The following is a 20967-nucleotide window of genomic DNA, read 5'->3' on the forward strand; positions in this document are numbered from 1 at the left end:
CTTATGGGGATTCCTTTGTATGTTATTTTTTGTTTTTCCCTTGCTGCTTTTAATATTTTTTCTTTGAATTTAATTTTTGTTAGTTTGATTAATATATCTCTTAGTGTGTTTTTCCTAGGGTTTATCCTGTATGGGACTCTCTGTGCTTCCTGGACTTGGGTGATTATTTTCTTTCCCATGTTAGGGCAGTTTTAAACTATAATCTCTTCAAATATTTTCTCAGACTCTTTCTATTTCTCTTCTTCTTCTGGGACCCCTATAATTCGAATGTTGGTGCATTCAGTGTTGTCCCAGAAGTCTCTGAGATTGTCTTCAATTCTTTTCATTCGTTTTTCTTTATTCTGCTCCTCAGCAGTTATTTCCACTATTTTGTCTTCCACCTCACTTATTCGTTCTTCTGCCTCAGTTATTCTGTTATTGATGCCTTCTAGTGTATTTTTCATTTCAGTTATTGTGTTGTTCATCTCTGTTTGTTTGTTCTTTAGTTCTTCTAGATCTTTGTTAAACATTTCTTATATTTTCTCAATCTGTGCCTCCGTTCTATTTCCAAGATTCTGGATCATCTTTACTATTATTACTCTGAATTCTTTTTCAGGTAGATTGCCTATTTCCTCTTCATTTACTTGGTCTTGTAGGTTTTTACCTTGCTCCTTCATCTGTGACGTATTTTTTTGCCATCTCTCTTTTTTCTTTTTTATGATTGGGATTGTGTTCCTGTCTTACTGGTTGTTTGGCCTGAGGTTTCCAACACTGGAGTTTGTAGCTATTGGGCAGAGCTGGGTCTTGGTGCTAAGATGATGAACTCTATAGACCTCGCTCTGATGAATATTCCCTGGGGTCTGAGGTTCTCTGTTAGTCCAGTAGCTCGGACTCGGAGCTCCCACCGCAGGAGCTTCAGCCCAACCCTGAGCTCGTGAACCAAGATCCCTCAAGCCGCGCGGGGTGGAAAAAAAAGAACAGTAACAAAGTAAAAAATAAAATTAGACTAGGAAATGAAGAGATATGTTAGAAAGAATATAAAAATATAGACGAATCAACAACTGAAAGGTACATCACAATAGGAAAAAAGAGGAAGAGGGAAAAGAAAAGAAAAAAAGGGCCGGGGGTGGGGTGGGGGGAAGGCCTTGGCTGTGGAAGGTGGGGCCTAAGCAAGGGCGAGGTTTGGGTGGTGGGCGGGGCCAATGCTCAGGACCCACAGGGTTGGAAAAGGCCCTGGGGGCTGTGGGGGGTGGGGCTTAGGTTCAAGGAACAGAAGGGGCCCAGGCATGCCCCCCACCCCTGGTCTCAGAGGGCAGGGGACCTCACCTGGGAGCCCAGCAGGCTTCCTGGGCTCGAGTGGGCAGGGCAGTCACCCTCCCCACCTCTCCCGCTCCTTCTGGAGGGCCCCTCCTGCCTGCCTCTCCTGATCTCCCCGGCCTCAGGGGTGCCAATCCTATCTGGCCTCTACTTCTCCTCCCGCCTCAGTCCCCCTACGTCCTACAGGTTCACTTTGGGGTTCTTCCCATCTCCTTGGGCATCAGAGTCCCTCACCAGTGGCAGCAGGCACCCTAGTTGTGGGGAGACGCTAACTCCCCATCTTCCCACACCACCATCTTGACTCTGCCTCCAAGGATTTTCTTTCTGAAAAGACAGAAGGTTTTGCAGCAGCAGGAGAGAAATTCCATTAAGAGGAGGGAAATCATGAAGCTTATTTTGTCTTTCTTTCCCTTTCCCCAGAGTCTGAATGGTGTTTGGCTGAACAGAGAACGTCTAGAACCTTTAAAGGTCTATTCTATCCATAATGGAGATCACATCCAGCTTGGGGTGCCTCTGGAAAATAAGGAGAATGCAGAGTATGAATATGAAGTTACTGAAGAAGACTGGGAGAGGATTTATCCTTGTCTTTCCCCAAAAAGTGACCAGATGATGGAAAAAAATAAGGGCTTGAGAACTAAAAGGAAATTTAGTTTGAATGAATTAGAGGGTTCTGGAGCTGAAGGCCCCTCAAATTTGAAATCCAAAATAAGTAAAGTGTCTTGTGAACCTGGTCAGCCAGTGAAGTCACATGGGAAGGGTGAAGTGGCTAGTCAACCCTCTGAATATTTTGATCCCAAGTTGACTTCTCTTCAGCTAAGTGGGAAGACCACAGGGGCTCATGTTTACCCAGGCCCCGCAAAAGTTGTAGAGCTTCATTATAAGAAGCAGAAAGCCTCAAATCCTTTAGCATCTCAGAGCAGCTTAGAGCTGTTTAAGGTAAAGATGTCCAGGATTCTAAAGCTGAAAACACAGATGCAGGAAAAGCAGGTAGCTGTTCTGAATGTGAAAAAGCAGACCCAAAAAGGGAACTCAAAGAAAATTGTGAAAATGGAGCAGGAACTGCAGGATTTACAGTCCCAGCTGTGTGCAGAGCAGGCCCAACAGCAGGCCAGAGTGGAGCAGCTGGAGAAGACTTTCCAGGAAGAGCAGCAGCATCTCCAGGTACCACACAGGAGGGAAGGACAAGATTGCCCCTTGGGGTGGGCAGGCCCTTTGTGAGCCTCTGGCCAGAACTCTCTGTTTCTGGATCAGGGACCAAGTGCTGAGTGCCAGGGACAGGAGATGTAATGGGAACAGAAAACTTTGAGGTTCAGCATGATGATCAGATCAAGAGCCAGAGTTGGGATGCCAAGATGGGGAACGGTGACTGGCAGAACCAGCCAAGCTATAACAGGATGTAAAGGTGAGGCTTCTCAGAACTGAGGTAAATTCAGAGAGAGGTTGGATGAAGGTGAAGATGCTCCCAAATTACAGCACACCCCAATTAATGCAATAGTTGTCTTCATGAGTAATCTTTCTCTGTTCTGAGGTCAAAGCCAAATTCCTGTACCCAAGGCAGGTGTAGGTCACCTGATTACTCTGCCCTTGATTTACCTGGCAACTTGTTAGCTCTGTAGCTAACCTAGGAAGTGGGAAGCTAGAAAGGCAGAAAATGTTTGTTTCTGACCTGAGTAGCCAGCATGGGAGGGGACATGTACACCATGACTCAGTTGTTGGGTTGAGTGGTAAACTACCTTCCACGGGGCCTTTAGTAGATAAAATAATGACAGTCTTAGCTATGTCAAGGTGAGGGCAAATGTGTCTGCATCCCCAAGTCATTTGTGTAGATGACAAGCTCTTGCACAAAGCTTCTAGGCTACGGCTGGTCCTGGTTCTGCTCAAAATGTCAGTTCCCATCTGGCAAGAGCCACATGTTTTACTCTTACCTACTTGCTCAGGTAATACTGAATGTCAAGAATTCCCCATTGTTGACTTAGAACTAAGAGGGGCCAATCAGGATTGAAGTGAATAAGCTTTTCTCTTTCATGTACTTTACTCAGGGTAAGAAACAACCAGTTGTGTTGGCTTATTTCTGAACGATTTGTTGATTTCATTCTAATCTCAGCTATCCCTGTAAACTGCTGGTTTTAGCAAAGGCCATGGATTAAATAGGTCTTTTCTAAGGGTATACACTGCTTGCTTATGTGTACGTTTTTGCTGTCCTTTTCCAGCCTGGACTAGTTCTTGAAATTAATAGATGGAGGTTTATCTCTACATATTTACTGTATGACACCTTCACCAGAGCAGAGCTGTCTTTAAAGGCTTATGTGCTCAGGAACAAGAGTTACTGTTAATATTTGTGGCTGCTTTCGGCATGCTTCAAGATATAGCTGTGAAATCTTTTTCCTTATCAAAATGGTAAAGAAAGGCAAAAAGGACTGGTTTAGAGAATTTCTCCAGGAATGAGAGGGCCATATATAAATCGCTCCTAGTGACATATATCTAGTCCTTTGTTTATTAGTTGCATTCCCCTCTCCCACCAAGCCCTAAGAATTTATCCTACCCCTACCGCTTGCTCAGAAGCTCATTTAATCTTTGCTACTTCAGACAATTTTTTTTTTTTTTTTTTTGGCTGCGCTGCGTGGCTTGTGGGATTTTAGTTCCCCAACCAGGTATTGAACCTGGGCCCTCAGCATTGAGAGCACGGAGTCCTAACAACTGTACTGCCAGGGAATTCCCACACAGATTTTTATTTTTATTTTTTTTGGCAATATAAGGAATTTATTTAAACAACATTAGTTGCTGGGGGACTGGGAAAACAAGGCTGGAAACTACACAGTCAGGAATGAGACAGACCTAGTCCAAGGAGGATGCTATGCTGTTGTCACTGGGCACAGACATCTCACCTGCAGGGCCAGCAGTGCTAATGCTGGGGTCTCAACACAAGCCTGGAATCACTTCTGCTGCTCCTCTGGAAATTAAATATTATTGTGTGATACTTCCACCACTACCCAATGGGGTGGAATCTTGCACTCCCTGTAACCTCAAGTAACCAGTTTCTGAGGGTGTCTGGTTGTTCCAGGGTAGCACTTTGGGTTCAGAGGACATCATGAAAGCAAGGATGTGGCATTTTCAACTACTATAATGGGAGGAGGACTCTGTCTGTTATGGAATTCTCCACATCATTTTTTTTTTTTTTTTTAGTTATCTACTTTATACATATTAGCCACACAGATTTTTTTTGAGCACCTACATTACCTGGCACTACACTTGAGGTTGGGTGGTTATAAAGATGCTTAATAAATGGTTTTTGCCAATAAGGAATATATCTGGTTGAGGAGACAAGATGTATTATACACACAAAATAATCAGAACAGTTTCAAGTCAATATATTTAGATTAGAGAACAATTTCCAGTTGACATATTAAATGGGTAGGTAATTCTTTCTTTTTTAATATTTATTTTATTTATTTATTTATTTTGGCTGCGCCAGGTCTTTGTTGCAGCACATGGGATCTTTTAGTTGCAGCGTGTGGGCTTCTTAGTTGTGGCATACAGACTTCTTAGTTGCAGCATGCAGACTCTTAGTTGTGGCATGCAGACTTCTTAGTTGCGGCATGCAGGCTTCTTAGCTGTGGCATGCAGACATCTTAGTTGCAGCATGCGGACTTCTTAGTTGTGGCATGCATGTGGGATCTAGTTCCCCAACCAGAGATCGAGCCTGGACCCCCTGCCTTGGGAGTGCGGAGTCTTACGTGGGAAGTCCCAGGTAGGTAATTGTTAAGGAGGGAAGGGCCCAGAGGGTCTTCTGGAAGGTGCTGGATGTAGGAAAGTGATGATGTAGAAGGCATCCACATTCGAGAGTGCAGATGGAGGAGATACAGCATAAGCTCAGGCAAGGCAGGAGGAGGAGCAGTTTATGGTCTAGAAGTGGTAAAGACTCAGAGTGAGAGACAGAGTGGCCAGAATTGAGGAAAGAAACATGGTGGAGCTTGTGAGTGCCAGCTCAGGGGATTGTGTTTCAGTTCAGATACTTGGTGACTCAGAAGCTCTCAGTTTACATCCTTTTGGGAGTCGAAGCATTAGCCAGTGAAGGGGACTTGGAGTATTAATCCAGAGTTTCTCCAGAACACCCTGAGTGGTGCCTTGAAGGTGACAGCCCTGAGGTGTGCAGTATTTGAGCAGTTTAATTCTGCTTAAGTTCCTTACTGCCAACAGCTTGAAGTAAAATGGGAGATTTTCCACCCACTCCCTGCCCCCTGTTGTTTCCAGATGCTCACGCTAGCAAGTCTGCTCTGCTTGTTACTGGATTTTGTCCCTTTTTCCCCCTTCCTGCAGGGTAACCTTACATTTTGTTTTTGGCTTTGCAGGGTTTGGAGAAAGAGCAAGGAGAAGAGGACCTGAAGCAACAGCTGGCCCAGGCTCTGCAGGAGGTAAATCTCTTACCATTGTCCTGAGCTTATAGTGGGTGGCGGAGTGAGGTGGCAACGAGGCTTCTTGTGGCCACCAGCTGCCTCTGCTGCTTAGCGCACACCTCTGTGGCATCTCCAGTCTGTAGACAGAGCAGGTGGCAGCTGCTCACGCCATCAGGTCGGAGACTTGGAGCCCCACAGACATGCCAGACCTCAGCATGAAAGTTTACATCTTCATTTGAGCACGAGTTGCTTTGGTGAAGATGAAATGAGCCTGTAGCGATTAGGAGGCTCTCTAGGAGAGTGGCTGTGCTTCCAGAAAGGTGAGAGCAGCAGAGGGAAATTGCTAGCTGTGACTTGGCCACCAGGGCCTGCAAGGGCCTCCATTACCTCACCATTCCTGAGCTGAAGCCATCCGGAAACCATCTGAGAATGTTCCAATTAAGCATTTTTGGTTAGGTTGAGAATGTGCAGTTTAACCGTCAGCAAAACGTATCAATTTACTGAAGGGGGCAAGGCTCACAGGAATAAAGTTATCCTAAAAGATTGCCTGTAATTTATTTAGTTTAACTTGACTGTCTCTCTCCTCTGTTTATTTTTTTATGAGTCCTTTTGCATCTTTAAAACCTGCTTTGTCTTCTCTTTATGTGTAATGATTAGTAGTTTGTTATAAGTCAGGAGGTGAGTGTTTGTATCTCCTTGAGAAAAATGAGTAATCGCATTAGAATTTGTTCAGGAGAATTTATCATTCGATTCTTTTATCGCTTACCTATCTCCCAACCTTTTTACAGTGCTAACAGTCACATATTACTTCATGCTTGGGAGGGTGCCTGCCTTGGGTGCACAAATAGCCTTGGGTACACAAACAGCCTTGGAAAGCATTAGGTGAAAAATTCAGTCTTTTTGGAATTTTATTTTCTAAGCTTGTGTATTTTCTAGGGTAGGGGGGTTAGGCATGCTTCCCATTTAGAGGATTATTAAATTAATATTCAGATAATGTTTTGAAATTGACTGGAAAAGAGTAAGGTTCTGCTCTTGGAAATCCCTGAGGAATCATTAAGCACCCTGCACCCACAACACCTCACCCTCTACTGAGACAGACTGGAAAACACACTATCATTTAGCATAATGCACTTAGCCAGTCTCCATTCATTAACCTAAAATAGGATACTTTTAGGTCATGGTTCTCTAACAGCATGCCTGGGGGACCTACTACTCTCAAATGAAACATGGTTATTGTTCGGTCCACCTGGTGGTCTTTCTGAAGCTGTTCTTTTTCATTTTCCAGGCCTATAATTGTAATAACTTACATTTACATAGAGCTTTAAAAACTTTTCTGAGTACTCTCATATATGTTATTTTTTTTTCTTATTAACCCCAATGTAGGAGGGCACCTGTTTTCCCATCTTATAAATGAGAAAATTAAGGCACATGCATCTAATTAGTGGTCAAGATGAATATTCAGGACTTCTGACATAACTGCCTGTTTTCTGCAGACCACACATTTTATTTTTAAAAATTAGTTTGTTTATTTTTGGCTGCATTGGGTCTTTGTTGCCGCACGCGGGCTGTCTCTAGTTTCGATAAGCGGGGGCTACTCTTAATGCAGTGCGCGAACTTCTCATTGCGGTGGCTCCTCTTGTTCCGGAGCACAGGCTCTAGGTGCGCAGGCTTCAGTAGTTGTGGCACGCAGGCTCAGTAGTTGTGGCACGCAGGCTCAGTAGTTGTGGCGCACAGGCTTAGTTGCTCCGCAGAATGTGTGATCTTCCCGGACCAGGGCTTAAACCCGTGTTCCCTGCATTGGCAGGCGGATTCTTAACCACTGCGCCACCAGGGAAGCCCCCAGACCACACATTTTTTTTTTTTTTTGTGGTAGGCGGGCCTCTCACTGTTGTGGCCTCTCCTGCTGCGGAGCACAGGCTCCAGACGCGCAGGCCCAGCGGCCATGGCTCACGGGACCAGCCGCTCCGCGGCACGTGGGATCCTCCCGGACCGGGGCACAATCCCGTGTCCCCTGCATCGGCAGGCGGACTCTCAACCACTGCGCCACCAGGGAAGCCCCAGACCACACAGTTTAAAATGTGTTTCTTGAGTAATATCTTTTCAGAAATACCACCTTCGGCGCCTGCCAAGAGGAAGGCGGGGGAGAGCTGGGCTCCAAAAGTGTCGCCGTGGCGGTGGTGGAGACGTATAGGAGTTATCATAGGCGAATGTAGGTTGGGACTCTTCAAGTCCTAGTGGGTCGGAGGGCAGTGGCCCTTGATAAATTGTTTTTTTGAGGAGGGGAAGACAAGTCCGTTTCCCCAAACAGGACCTGAACAGCCTCTTCAGGTCTGCAGCCAGGGACACCCGCTCAGAGATGAGGAGACTCTACTCAGCCTAGCTCACCCGGGTTAGAAACTTAGTCTTTCATTAGTTCAAGAACTTAGTGAGCAGCTCACTTTGCCAGGCGTTGGTAGGGGGTGAGGACAGTCAAAGACAATTAAATTAGGTGTTTCCTGGCTTTAAGTTCAGCCACTATCATGGGGATTTACTATTTCCCCCTACTGTACGAGGAGATAATTTTTAAAAAAGGAAGAAGAAAGAAAGCGGCAGAAACTTGGGGAGTCAGACTTGAGTTGAAAATCCTGTTGCTTACACTTGCCTTTTTCTGTGTCTGTTTATCTGTAAAATGAAGGTACCAACAAATGGTAAACTGTGTAGCAGTTACTTTTGGCCAGGCACTGTGCTAAATGCTCTTTTCAAATCGTTACAACAGCCCTGTGAGTAACTGCTATTGTTTTCCCCATTTTACTGATGATGAAATAATAATTGCGTCGAACTCACTGAGTTTTTGTGAGAATCACACAATGTGTGTAAGCCACTTTGCACAGTGCCTGGCACATTAAATATTTTTGTTATGATTGTGTCTCCTAAAAGAAACCAGAAATAGGTACTAGCCTAGAAAGGCTTCTGAGTTATAGACAGTGTAATAATTCTTTACCTTCTATGTAGGTGCGCAGAAAATGGTTAAATTCTTATTCAGAAGTTTTTCCTTATAAGCAAACAATGAGCATAAAAGGACTCCTGTGCAAAAGAAAATGTTTCTACAAGTTTTAACTCTTCTAGCCAACATTTTAAACACAGCTATAAAAGGGTAAAAAAGCACAAACACAGTTTTAGAAACTACCCGTACTTATATAGCACTTTGCATTTTACAACGCACTCATCACAAATGCCATTTTGATGTTTGCATCTTATAAGTAACTATACTTTAACCGCAAGTAGTTAAGTGACTTGGTTAAGTGACTAGCCTTTGTAAGTTACTGGGACTCTAAGTCCATTTCTGTTTTCAGAATGTCCGTTATATAGTGTGATTCTGGACATGTAGAAGGTGAATTGGAGTCAGCTGAGTTATCAGTAAAGCACACTTTCAGCTGCAAAGTGTAAATTAGCTAACTGACTTGGGGGATTATTTTTCTTATGTATATGAAATGTGGAGGTAGGCAGTTTCTGGTATTGGTTCAGCTACCAAGAGTTGCTTTACCATTTTCTCTCTTTCTCCATGTGTATATTTCTTTATGAATTATTTAAAAGTAATTGCACGTATTATGTCCCTTTACCCCAAAGTACTTCAGTATTTAAAAGTAATTGCATGTTTTACATCCCTTTACCCTAAAGTACTTTAGTATTTGTTTCCTCAAAACAAGGGCGTTCTCTTACATCATCCTAGCACTGTTATTAAATTCAGCAGGTTTAACATAGATACAATATTATTATTTATTTTTTTTGGCCATGCCACATGGCTTGTGGGATCTGGGATCTTAGTTCCCCCACCAGGGATCAAACCAGTGCCCCCTGCAGTGGAAGCACAGAACCCTAACAACTGGACCGCCAGGGAATTCCCAACCCATGGACTTTTAAGTCAGCAGGTCTTCCTCAGTTTAGTTATGGGCAGAAAGAGTCCACCATTTGAAAATATAGTTCTCATTAAAACAGAAAAAAGGAAAAAAAACCAAATAAAAGAATTAAAATTTTTTAAAAAAAGATCACCTTCTTTAAAAAAGGATTTGAAATGAGATTTAAAATATAAGCTATACTTAAGTATGAGGAAGCTCAGAAATTATGTTTCATAGAAATGGAACTTCTTGACATTTGATGTAGGCAGTTAGTCACAATGAATGAGCTGTTAGCTCTTGGGCGTGCCAGCTTCCAGAAGACACAGCCAGGGTTCAGGCAGCATTGCCTTATGAGCATGTAGTATGTGATTTATAGAATAAATAGGTTAAAGGTCTTTTTCATTTCAAAGGAAATGATTATCTAGTTTTCCTGAATCCATATTTCCCTGATTATTTCTTAAAAGCTGCTCCCAGTGCTGGGTAGCCTTAGAGTTACTTACGAGTTCTTGAGCATTTGTTCCCAGGATCACTTATGTGGCTTTGTAAAAAATGCACATCCCTGGGCCCCAAGCCAAACCCACAGAATCAGACTCTCTGGAAGGCAGTGTAAATTCTTCAGTTGATTTGGATGGCCACAGAAGTTGGGTTATTTCCAGAGGGATTAATAGATTTGATGGCGTCCCTCCCTATCTGCCCCTTTCCCTGAAAAAAGCAGCATGTAAGTGGGATGTCCTGACGGAACAAAAACATTATTTTGAAATTGCCAGTTCATTGATCTCTTGAACCAAAGCTGCTGACGGAGAGACAGGCATGGTGGCTGAGAGGAACAATGCAGTGTAACGCATCTTGAGTATGTATCTGCTATGTTTCTGCAGCATCGGGCTCTGATGGAAGAGCTAAATCGCAACAAGAAGGACTTTGAAGCAATCATTCAAGCCAAGAACAAAGAACTGGAGCAGACCAAGGTACTGGAAAGAAGGTGAAGGTTTAGAATTTGGTTAGCACATGCAACTCAGCATTTTCCACAGTGCAAGGGTTGGTATGGTGAATGAAGGGAGAGGTTATGGCTGTTTCCTTCCTCAAGGGAAATAATCTGTAAAATTAGTTAGGGCTGTAGAAGGTTCTGCCTGTAAGACAACATCTGTTTCCTTCCTTTATCCAGAAGCAAAATGCTGGGAATAAGACACATCCTGGAGTCTAGTCCATTGTCTGTGGTAAATGCTCCTTCAGAGTGTCTCACTCACATAGGCTAAGGGGTGGTATAGTCAAAATAAAAAATAGTTCATCTTGATGCATTTATGTAGTTATTTCCCATATCACATCAGTGGAACTCTTAAATTAGGGGTTGTAAACTCAAGTACCCACTGGGGTCAGACCGATAATAGAAGTGAGTAAAGTGGCCTGGGTGTAAGAACATAGTGGGGAGCTGTGAGGCAGAGGTGCACCCTCACCCCCACCCCAAGAGGCAGCTCTTCTCTGATGCAGCCAGTCATTGCCATCCAGAAATGCAAGCCCAGTGTTGTCCGATCTGAGTTTTCCACGGAAGATGGAAATCCAAATGTTTATATAAAGTATCCCAGTTTTCAAGGATTGGCAACAGTTCAGTGTTTTGATACCATGAATACCAGACTAAATAAGTCTGCGGGCTGGATCCAGTCCACAGGCCACCAGTTTGCATCCTCTGACCTGAAACTTATGCCTGAGTCTGACTGCATCTCTCAGCCCACCTCTCCTCATGTACAGATCTGGAGCAGAATACAGAAAAGGAGGAGACTCTCTTTCTAGTTTCCTTATCCTCTGTTTAAATTACATAGTTCCTCCTTCCCCAGCCTCCAAGAAACCAGCACATCTTTTTTTTTTTTTTTTTTTTTTTTTTTTTTTTGCGGTACACGCACGGTCCGCTCGCTGTTGTGGCCTCTCCCGTTGCGGAGCACAGGCTCCGGATGCACAGGCTCAGCAGCCATGGCTCACGGGCCTAGCCACTCCGCGGCATGTGGGATCTTCCCGAACCAGGGCGTGAACCCGTGTCCCCTGCATTGGCAGGTGGACTCTCAACCACTGCGCCACCAGGGAAGCCCACCACATCTTTTTAAATCCAGTAATTCAAAAGTTTTCAGGGAACTTGACTCTAGTTATAACTGGGTTCAGTCCCTCTTCACTTCCCTAAGCAGTCTGACAGTCTTTGCTTTGATTAGAAGAGAAAGTAAAACATGAGAAATAAATGAACCACTCAAATATACCCTAAATGGCTTTTCCTCTCCCCTTCAGGGGCTCCTTATCCTTTCTGTTTTGGAGATGAGGTGCTAACTTAATAAATGTTGGCTTCAAGAGAGCACACCTAGATCCTCCTTAAAAAGTGTGTCCACAAGCAGTCTGACCTCTTGGGGAAAGCACAGGGAAATTGCACTGCAGGAGTGGGAAGTGACAAGCATCATAGAGTGTGGGCCCTGAAGGTACTTCAAGAGGCCATCTCTCCAGCCTCCTGCCTCTAGGGAACATAGGTATTATCCTTATTTTATAGGAGAGGCAGCTGCAAAGAACATAAGGGACCTTATACACTAATTCAAGCTTCCTGCATTTATGGATTGTTCCTCATTTCTTTCTTATCCAGTGAGTTCTTGGTTGCTTGGAATGATTTTGTATCACCTCTGAACTGCAGTTTGCTATAGGATACTTAATGCCTCATTCTGGTCTTGGGTGGTTAGTGGGGTGGGTATGCTATCTTCAGTTTTTATCATTTGGTTAATTTTTGGGAAGGAGACAGAACATGCAATGCGAATACATACTAAAAAAGTTGAGAGGGGAAAAAAAGGAAGATAGTGTCCTATATTAGAAAGCAGTTCTGAGAAACAGTAACCCTTGCGGAAAGAGTTTTATTCTCATGTTGCTGTGCCAGGGTGAATTTTTAATTTAGATTCCTTCTGAATCCTATTGCAGACTATTAACCCTGCTTCCTGTCCTGTTTTGCATTCTTGTTGGTTCTCCCGAATGACAGGTGGGGTTGTGTGTTTTTGCAGGAAGAGAAGGAGAAGGTGCAAGCACAGAAGGAGGAAGTTCTTAGCCATGTGAATGACGTGCTAGAGAATGAGCTCCAGTGTATTATTTGTTCAGAATACTTCATTGAGGTAATTATGAATGGTGGCTCACGCCTTCTCACTCTCCCAACCCTGAATGGAGCCTCAGCTACACAGACTGCTTCTGCTGTAGGGAAACATTCTGAAGAATGTTTTTCCTCCAGGAACTTACTGTAGCTATTTGACTTCAAAGTGACTGCTAGAGATGGTCACTTCTCATTTGTTTTTGTAGTCTTCTTTACCTCCACTGTCTTTTTTCTTATTTCATTTGTTCTTGAGTATCTGTTTGGCAGAATCAATGTTTTGGGCTGTAATAAAGCCTTTATCTCTTTGGTGTTGGGGAGAAAACACTTTGGTTTCAAAGAACCACGTGAGAGCTGCCCCACCCTCCCACAGGTCAGAATGTCCTGTGTTTTCTACTTGTCTGACAACTATGTTACCGAGAAGGTCTCCTAGTTGGCTTTCTGGTCTCAACTTGGCATTTGAAAAATACATGAGTTCTGTGTTATTTTCCACTGCTATCCTAAAAACAGGAAGGAAGACTTTTGAGCCTCGCAAAAGTTGTATCTTAGGAGGTATACATAAACGAGTAATGAGGAGAATGGTTTATGTTTTGGGGAGTGAAAAGTGTCCTGGCAGAAAGCTGACCATTGGAGTTACTTATAGGAGCCCCTCACATACAGGCTTCCTTCTGCTTTCTCTCTTCTCACAGGCTTACTTACTTAAGGCACTATCAGTTGAACCCATTACATTTTTTCCCAGCCTAAGTTCTCTTTTACATATACTTTTTTAGCTGCTTTTGAGTAAAGATGATGCCTCCTACCATTCTGTATACTGAGTATTCACTGTGCGTTCCCCTTCATATATTAAAATTGAGGTGCTAATTCACCATTAGGACATAAATTTGTTTTCATGAGAGAATTAGTGATGTATTTATACCAAACGTTCACACACTTACTAGTCCTACTTACGTCCAGTGACATTTGTTTGCAGGGTAGCTAACCCATGTTGGCAGTGTGATCTGAGTTGTTTCTGAGATCGCAACCACCCTCGGGAGGTAAGCATCACAGTTCTGATCTGTGTGTTCACATTCCCATTATAGGCTGTCACCTTGAACTGTGCGCATAGTTTCTGCTCCTACTGTATCAGTGAGTGGATGAAGCGGAAGATAGAATGCCCCATTTGTCGGAAGGACATCAAGTCGAAAACCCACTCCCTGGTTCTAGACAATTGCATTAATAAGATGGTAGATAATCTGAGCTCGGAAGTGAAAGAACGACGAATTGTCCTCATCAGGGAACGAAAAGGTGAGTGGGTATGAACAAGAGGTAAGTCCCCTCAACAAAGGACTACAAACGTAGGCAGAGTTTTTTGGATCAGGAAGAGTAAGATAAATGATTCTTGAGCTAAGGAAGAGGTGGAAGAAATTGGGAAAAGTAAAGGGAGTTAAAGATAATGAACATGTAAGAAAGAGTTGAGGTAGAATTATCTGTTATTTGACCAGCAGGGAATGGGGAGGCTTAGGTGTATGTGTCTTGGTTTTGGGGATAAAAAAGGATGTGATTAGAAAAACACATGGTCACACAGCTTGCTGTTCTGGTCACTAGATGGTGCTGTTGTTCAAGACAGTTTAGTTGCTGTCTGGGTGTTGCAGAAATCTTGGGTTGCGTATACAATAAATTATAAATAGGATGTGGTACAAACAGGTTTCCCAGCCAGAGAGAGTTTAAATAAAGAGATTAGGGAAGGGGTGGGTGAGTTTCCTCAAGGAACCATACTTCCATAGTGAATATCTGCTAATTTAAACAAGTGATCTCATCATACTTGGGGCCTGCTGTGTTGAAGGTTGCAGAGCCACTCTGCTTGAGACTTGAATGTCCTGGTGGCAAAAGAATGTGTCCTGGGGCAAAGCACAAAGAAGCCAATGGATCGGAAGGATGGTTATTGGGCAGAGATGAGAGTAAAGAGGAGCAGAGTGGGTCTGATTATCATGTTCAGTCCCTTTAGAAATCTAGTACAGTACTACCCTCTGGGAAAGCTCAGAGCCAAAGTGCTGTGAGGTCAATTGGTTGCACATAAAGGCCAATCAGAGGAGAAGAACCAAAAGCTCACTGCCCTTCCAGGTGCTTTCCACCACCTGGCCATTGGGAACCCATGTTCATGTGTGTCTTTGGATGTTCTCTTCTCTAAGTCCAGAGAAGCTGAAGCCTTAAAAGCCACACTGCTAAGAACAGGATCTTCTATCATTCTCTTTCTCCTAGCCCTTCAACAGATGTCAGCCTCTTTGAGTACGGCCAGAAATCTCATGCTGATTTGCAAGCAGCTATGGTATGGAATTGGCCCTCTGTTGGTCAGCCATTGCAAGGGCAGCAAGCCTGTCACAGGCCAGGTGTTGAGCCTGTTATGCCCAAGGAAGACATTCTGAGGGTGGGGCGGTCCTCAGGCAGTTCTTTGAAACCAAAGTGTTTTCTACTTTTCTGACAACTATGTACTATTGGACTTTGTGCCCAATTTTGAGTTCCCATAGGTTTTTTTTTTTTTTTTTTGGTGGTACGTGGGCCTCTCACTGTTGTGGCCTCTTCCGTTGTGGAGCACAGGCTCCGGATGCACAGGCTCAGCAGCCATGGCTCACGGGCCCAGCCGCTCCGCGGCATGTGGGATCTTCCCGGACCGGGGCACGAACCCTTGTCCCCTGCATCGGCAGGCGGACTCCCAACCACTGCGCCACCAGGGAAGCCCTCCCATAGGTATTTTACCTCCCAGGAGCCACTTGAATCTGGCAGAATTCATTGCTCTTCCTCTCCACCTCCCATCACTCCATAAGTATTTTTAGGAACACTACACTATACACTGGGATAAAGAGATAAACAGGGTATTGTCTCAGCTCTCACAGTCTACAGAGGAGACAGAAAAGCAAGTAGGTAATGTGACAAGTTCCATAATAGGGTGCTGGAAAATTGCAGAGGAGAGGACAGTCAATTCGGCCTGGACAGGTGGAGGTATGGGAGCAAGCTTCACAGAAGAAGTGCCATTTGAACTGAGTCCTAAAGATTCCCTAGGGATGTAGCTTTCCAAGCAGAGGAATTAGCATAAGCACAGAGGCATGAGAAGCAGTGACCTGTTCCTAGCAGTGCCCCCCTTGGTGGCCCAAACAAGACATGTCTACACAGTGCCAGAGGAGCATGAGGACAGCCAAGGCTTAGGAAGTGTCTACTGAGGTGTTGTGAGTGCCTTCTGTTTTCTTCTCTCTTCCCTTTCTGAGAGGAGCACTGACCTGGGAACCCAGATTTGACCAAGGTCAGCCTTTGAGCTTAAGTTTGCTGGGTCTCTGTGTGGGTGGCGACACCCATGTACTTTCTCTTTGTTTTTTGGGGGTTATTCTTGTTTTTATTTTTTTCTTTGAAGTATAATTGATTTACAGTGTTGTATTAGTTTTAGATGTACTACATAGTGACTTGGTATTTTTATGCATTATAGAATGATCACCATAATAAGTCTAGTTACCATCTGTCACTATACAAAGTGATTACAATATTACTGACTGTATTCGCTATGCTGTACATTACATCCCCATCACTTAATTTATTTTGTAAGTGGAAGTTAATTCAGTTCCCCTGTTTCACGCATTCCCCCATCCCTCTCCCTTCTGGAAACCACCATATTGTTCTTTGTATTTATGAGTCTATTTCTGTTTTGTTATGTTTGCTCATTTGTTTTGTTTTTTAGATTCCAGATTTAAGTGAAATCGATGGTATTTGTCTTTCTCTGTCTGATTTATTTCACTTAGCATAATACACTCTAGGTCCATCCATGTTGTTGCAAATGGGAAGGTCTCATTCTTTTTTAAAAAAAATTAATTAATTAATTAATTATTTTTGGCTGTGTTGGGTCTTCATTTCTGTGCGAGGGCTTTCTCTAGTTGTGGCAAGCGGGGGCCACTCTTCATCGCAGTGCGCGGGCCTCTCACTATCGCGGCCTCTCTTGTTGCAGAGCACAGGCTCCAGATGCACAGGCTCAGTAGTTGTGGCTCATGGGCCCAGTTGCTCTGTGGCATGTGGGATCTTCCCAGACCAGGGCTCGAACCCATGTCCCCTGCATCAGCAGGCAGATTCTCAACCACTGCGCCACCAGGGAAGCCCTCATTCTTTTTTATAGCTGAGAAATAGTTCCTTGTATATATATATATACCACATTTTCTTTATTCATTCATCTGTCGATGGGCACCTAAGTTGCTTCCATATCTTAGCTATTGCCAAAAATGCTGCAGTGAACATTGGGCATGGATTTATCTTTTTGAGTTAATATTTTCATTTTCTTTGGTTAAGTACCCAGAAGTGGAATTGCTGGGTTGGGTTGTGTGGTAGCTCTATTTTTAATTTTCTGAGGAACCTCCATACTGTTCTCCATAGTGGTTGTACCAGTTTACATTCTCACCAACAGTGCAGGAGGGTTCCCTTTTCTCCACACACCCATAGGTACTTTCTTCACCCAGCCCACTGTCCAGGTTTCTTCTCAAAAGTCCGAGCATGGTAGATGCATGCAGCCACTGGAAAATAAAAGAAGGGCCCTGTGTCCTAAATTCATCTCTGACTCTCCTCACACAGAGTTAATACCACAGAGTAGATAATATCAGACCCCTCTTTTCTCTTCAGAGGCTAAATCTGGTGCCTTGCTGCCTTTTCAGTAACACTAGGAGCCAACACAGCAAACCGAATCGGCCTCCCTGTCCCACTCACTGGCTGAGAGAAGTTCTGGCACCAGTCTCGGTTTCTGCAGTTATCGCAGCGAGTGCAGCTTTGAGGTTTTCTCTAGAGACAGACAGAAGATTCTGAGGCCTGATTTAAGAAAATGTGCCAGAGCCATCAGCAGCTTCATTGGGCTGCAGTGTGGAGTTTAGAGAAAATTCTCAGTTCAAATACCAACCTTCTTTGCCAATTGAAAGCTGGTTTAATCCCCAGTGCATGGGAATTTTTAAAGGACCAAATGTAGGATCTGGGAACTAGAATTGGCAAGCCTGTAATTGTCACAGTTCTGACACTGGCAGGGCCATTTTCCTCCTGGGCAGTGGTTGCTCTGATCCTGAGTTCAGAGAGAAGGACCTGCCCGTCTGTGGCAGCACGGGCCTCTGATTCCACTGAGAGCAGCCCCACTGCAGGCCTCCTCGGCTGGTTGTTGTCTTCAAGGCCCATATCCGCACGGGAGGAGTAATGCCTCATGACTGATTAGCCATAGATCCTTTGTAAAGTCTGGGAGGCCAGGTTATCCAGAGGAGAGGAGGAGAGTGTTAGGATGCCAGATCCTGTGTTTGGAGAAAGGGTGCCCTGGAGCTGGGGCAGATAACAAATGTTGAGTAAGTGCTTGTCGAATGAGTAATTGTGGCTTGCTGGGATATTGACGTGAGATTTTCCTGAAGAGAAGACATTTTGTGACATCTGCTATGGAGGATCTCCCTCTGGAGCTGGGGAGGTGCTGGAGCAGAGTCTTCTGTCAACTGCTCCCCCATTCCCATTTGTTCTGTTCTCATTAAGTGTTGGTTGGTTGACAAGAGTGTTAACATTCTCACTTTAAGCTTTCCCTAGCAGCTTCTTTGGGTTGTGCTCTGAAAAGCAAAAAGCAAATTATCTAGAAGTAAAATCTTGTTGGTCCTTTAGAACAGTAATTTTCAGTACAGGGGCTTTTTCAAACTGCACTTCCCAGCTCCCTTGATACTATAATATTGAGCTGAGGCTGCTGGTGGGAGTGTGCCTTGGCCTTCAGGGGTGCTGAGGTGGGGAGAAAGGTTTATGAACCATAGCTTTCCTGAATCTGAGACAGAGGTCCCTCCAGAGGTTGGTGGTCTCTGGGAAGATTGGCCCAGGTAAGATCACATGGCCTGTGGCTCTTGCCAGCTTCCTGTAGGCTAGGAGGAGCGTGATCCAGACACAGGACAGGAGAAACTCACAGTCTCTGAAGAGGGTATCTGACTGCCCACCTGGAAGGCTTTCCCTGGTGTTACCCATCATCACTTGTTGAAAGACAGAGCCTTGTAAAGGACTATGTGGGGAATGGCAGCAGTAACAGTGTCTGCCAAGTTGACCTCATCCATAGAGGATACTTGTTAGCAAGTACTTTTAATCTAGCCAGTATTGCCCCAAGAATCCAGGGGGTCATGTGCATGAAGTCAGCATGCCTGCCTGGCATAGGACAGTGTTTAAGAGAAAGTGGCACTCAGCAAGATTGGCATGGGTTGGGGTGTCCACCTGCATGCACTCAAATAGTTTATAACACTGGATTTTTTAAAAATTTTGACTTAAAAATTCATGCTTTGCAAAATTAACATGGGATCAAAAATTAGACTTATTAATAGAAGCTTTTTTTCTTATTCCTCCATCACCACCTCCCATTTTTGCCCCACCATTTTTCCTTCCCTTCTCTTCTTTTGTCACCTACTGTCCTTCCCTGCCTTATCCCTTGATGTGTGTCTCCCCCAAAACTCTTATTGTTCCCTTGTATATAAATTTAATAACATTTTCAATCTGCCTACCAAAGCATTCGAGACCTTAATCTCAGAGAAGGTCTTGAGATTGCCCTTTGTGTAAGCCAAGATCCCTGCTTCTCTGGGATCAAGGACGCACAGCTATTGGAAAACACTAGAGGCCAGTGAATAGCCCCTCGCACCCCCTCTGTCTCTGGACAGAGGAAAAACTTGCACCTCTCCCTGCCTGTTGCTGTGTATGTAATTCCTTCCTTCCTCCAACAGATATTAATTGAAGGCCAGCTTTGTGCCAGACACTCTTCTAGGTATGAAGAATAGAAAGAGAAGTGAAAATCTTAGTAAGTTAGATGCGATTTGTGCTATGGAGAAAAATTAAGCAAGAAAGGCGTCGGGAATGATGAGGAGAGCATTGGCAGTTTTTGATAGAGTAGTTAAGGTAGTCACTGAAGAAGGTGGTATTTGAGTGAAGCTGAGTAGGCAGTGGCCATGCTGCCATCTGGGGAAAGGGTGTCCTAGGCAGAGGGGATAGGAGGAACAGCAAGGAGGTGGTGTGGCTGGAGTGGAGTGAACGATGGGAAGTGGAATAGAAAGTGAGGTCAGTGGGTTGGGCAGGGGGCAAATTGTATAGGGGTTTATAGACCTTTGGAAGGACTTCGACTTTTACTCTGGAGAAGTGAGGAGTGGGCTTTGAGCAGAGTGATATGATCTGCCATTGATTTTCTTGGTTCACCATGGCTGCTGTGTGGGGAAAAGACAGGGTGGCAGCAGGGAGGCCAGGGGAGGGAAATGCAGGCTCCTCCTTTATTTCTCTTTTATTTTCTCTCCAAAGCAAAGAGACTGTCCTGAAGACCGTGCTCCAAGGGCATTTGAAAGACTGCCAGGCAATGGGAACTTGGGATGGTCTGGAGGATTCTCTATGGACAGATCTGGGGCCGCTCTGAGACAGAGCATGGGATAGAGCCACGTGGGACAGAGACTGAGTTAGGAAGTCCTCTGTCACGACCCTCCATGTTGGCCATCCCTGCTGCCACCACCATTGTCTGAAGCACCGACTGCTTCAGAGTACTTAAGAGACTCTGCTTCACTACACTGAACAGGTTATATATTTCTGTTGTCCTTTTTTTTTTTTTTTTTTTTTTCCTTTTAAAATTTGTTGTTGTTGTTATTGTTTTGGTACCTCAGAAGCACCTCTGTTGATATATGTTTTGGGCTGGTTGGGTGTATCCCTATGGCTGCCCCTGAAGGCGAAGGCAGCCTCTCTTTGAGAGGATGGCATACCTCTTCTTTGTGAAAACAATGTCATTTCCTGGAAATAAAATGTAAAACCTATCAGTTGCTCAGATGGGCTTTGGTATATTTATCTTCCTTCCCTTCCAGCTCCCAGACAGTCTCACAAGTAAACACTGGCAGCTCATAAATTGCAACTAAGAAAGTGACTGTATCCAATGATAGACTCAAGTGCATGTCAGCCTAAGAAGCCAAGGCCAAGATCATGGCCATAGCAGATGGGCTCTGTTAAGCCCCCAACTGGTGTGTCTCCTTTTCATTCCAGAGATGAGTCACTGCTACCTGGTTTTGGGATGGAGTGAATTCCCTTCTTTCAGCTGGGGTTCTGAAGTTGTTTCCAAATCTGTTTTACCCAATGTCAGCAAACATGGGCACTGATTTTATGAGAACTTGATATGCTTTTTTTTAAATATTAAAAGTCATTTCTCTTTGGCTGCTTTCCCATTTTAAACAAAGAAAACTAGTTTGATGTTTGGGAAGTAGGAGCTTAGGAAAATCTGTGGTATCCTTGGTTACCAGTGATGAGAATGAAGGAAAACACAGGAAGTTGAAGAGTAGTTATTTAA

At 44.2% G+C, this 20967-nt stretch overlaps 1 protein-coding gene across 5 annotated transcripts in view; it reads left to right on the plus strand.

Annotated features, from left to right (window-relative positions):
• RNF8 (ring finger protein 8) overlaps positions 1-20442 on the plus strand; it is a 38264-nt gene extending 17822 nt beyond the window's left edge. For 2 of the 5 annotated variants that reach the window (XM_028479281.2, XM_028479282.2), the window contains 7 exons: positions 1717-2457; positions 5646-5708; positions 10441-10530; positions 12583-12690; positions 13742-13946; positions 14901-14967; positions 19944-20442. In XM_028479281.2, the coding sequence (XP_028335082.1) occupies positions 1717-2457; positions 5646-5708; positions 10441-10530; positions 12583-12690; positions 13742-13946; positions 14901-14967; positions 19944-20055 (1386 nt within the window). In that variant the 3' untranslated portion in view covers positions 20056-20442. Of the gene's footprint in view, positions 1-1716; positions 2458-5645; positions 5709-10440; positions 10531-12582; positions 12691-13741; positions 13947-14900; positions 14968-19378; positions 19453-19943 lie in introns of all 5 variants that reach the window. The other 3 variants (XM_024122060.3, XM_024122061.3, XR_008615761.1) reach the window with 2 other exon arrangements.
• Positions 20443-20967: the final 525 nt, after the last annotated feature.

This window comes from Physeter macrocephalus, chromosome 18, assembly GCF_002837175.3.
Source record: "Physeter macrocephalus isolate SW-GA chromosome 18, ASM283717v5, whole genome shotgun sequence".
In the NCBI taxonomy this organism is placed as follows: Eukaryota; Metazoa; Chordata; class Mammalia; order Artiodactyla; family Physeteridae; genus Physeter; species Physeter macrocephalus.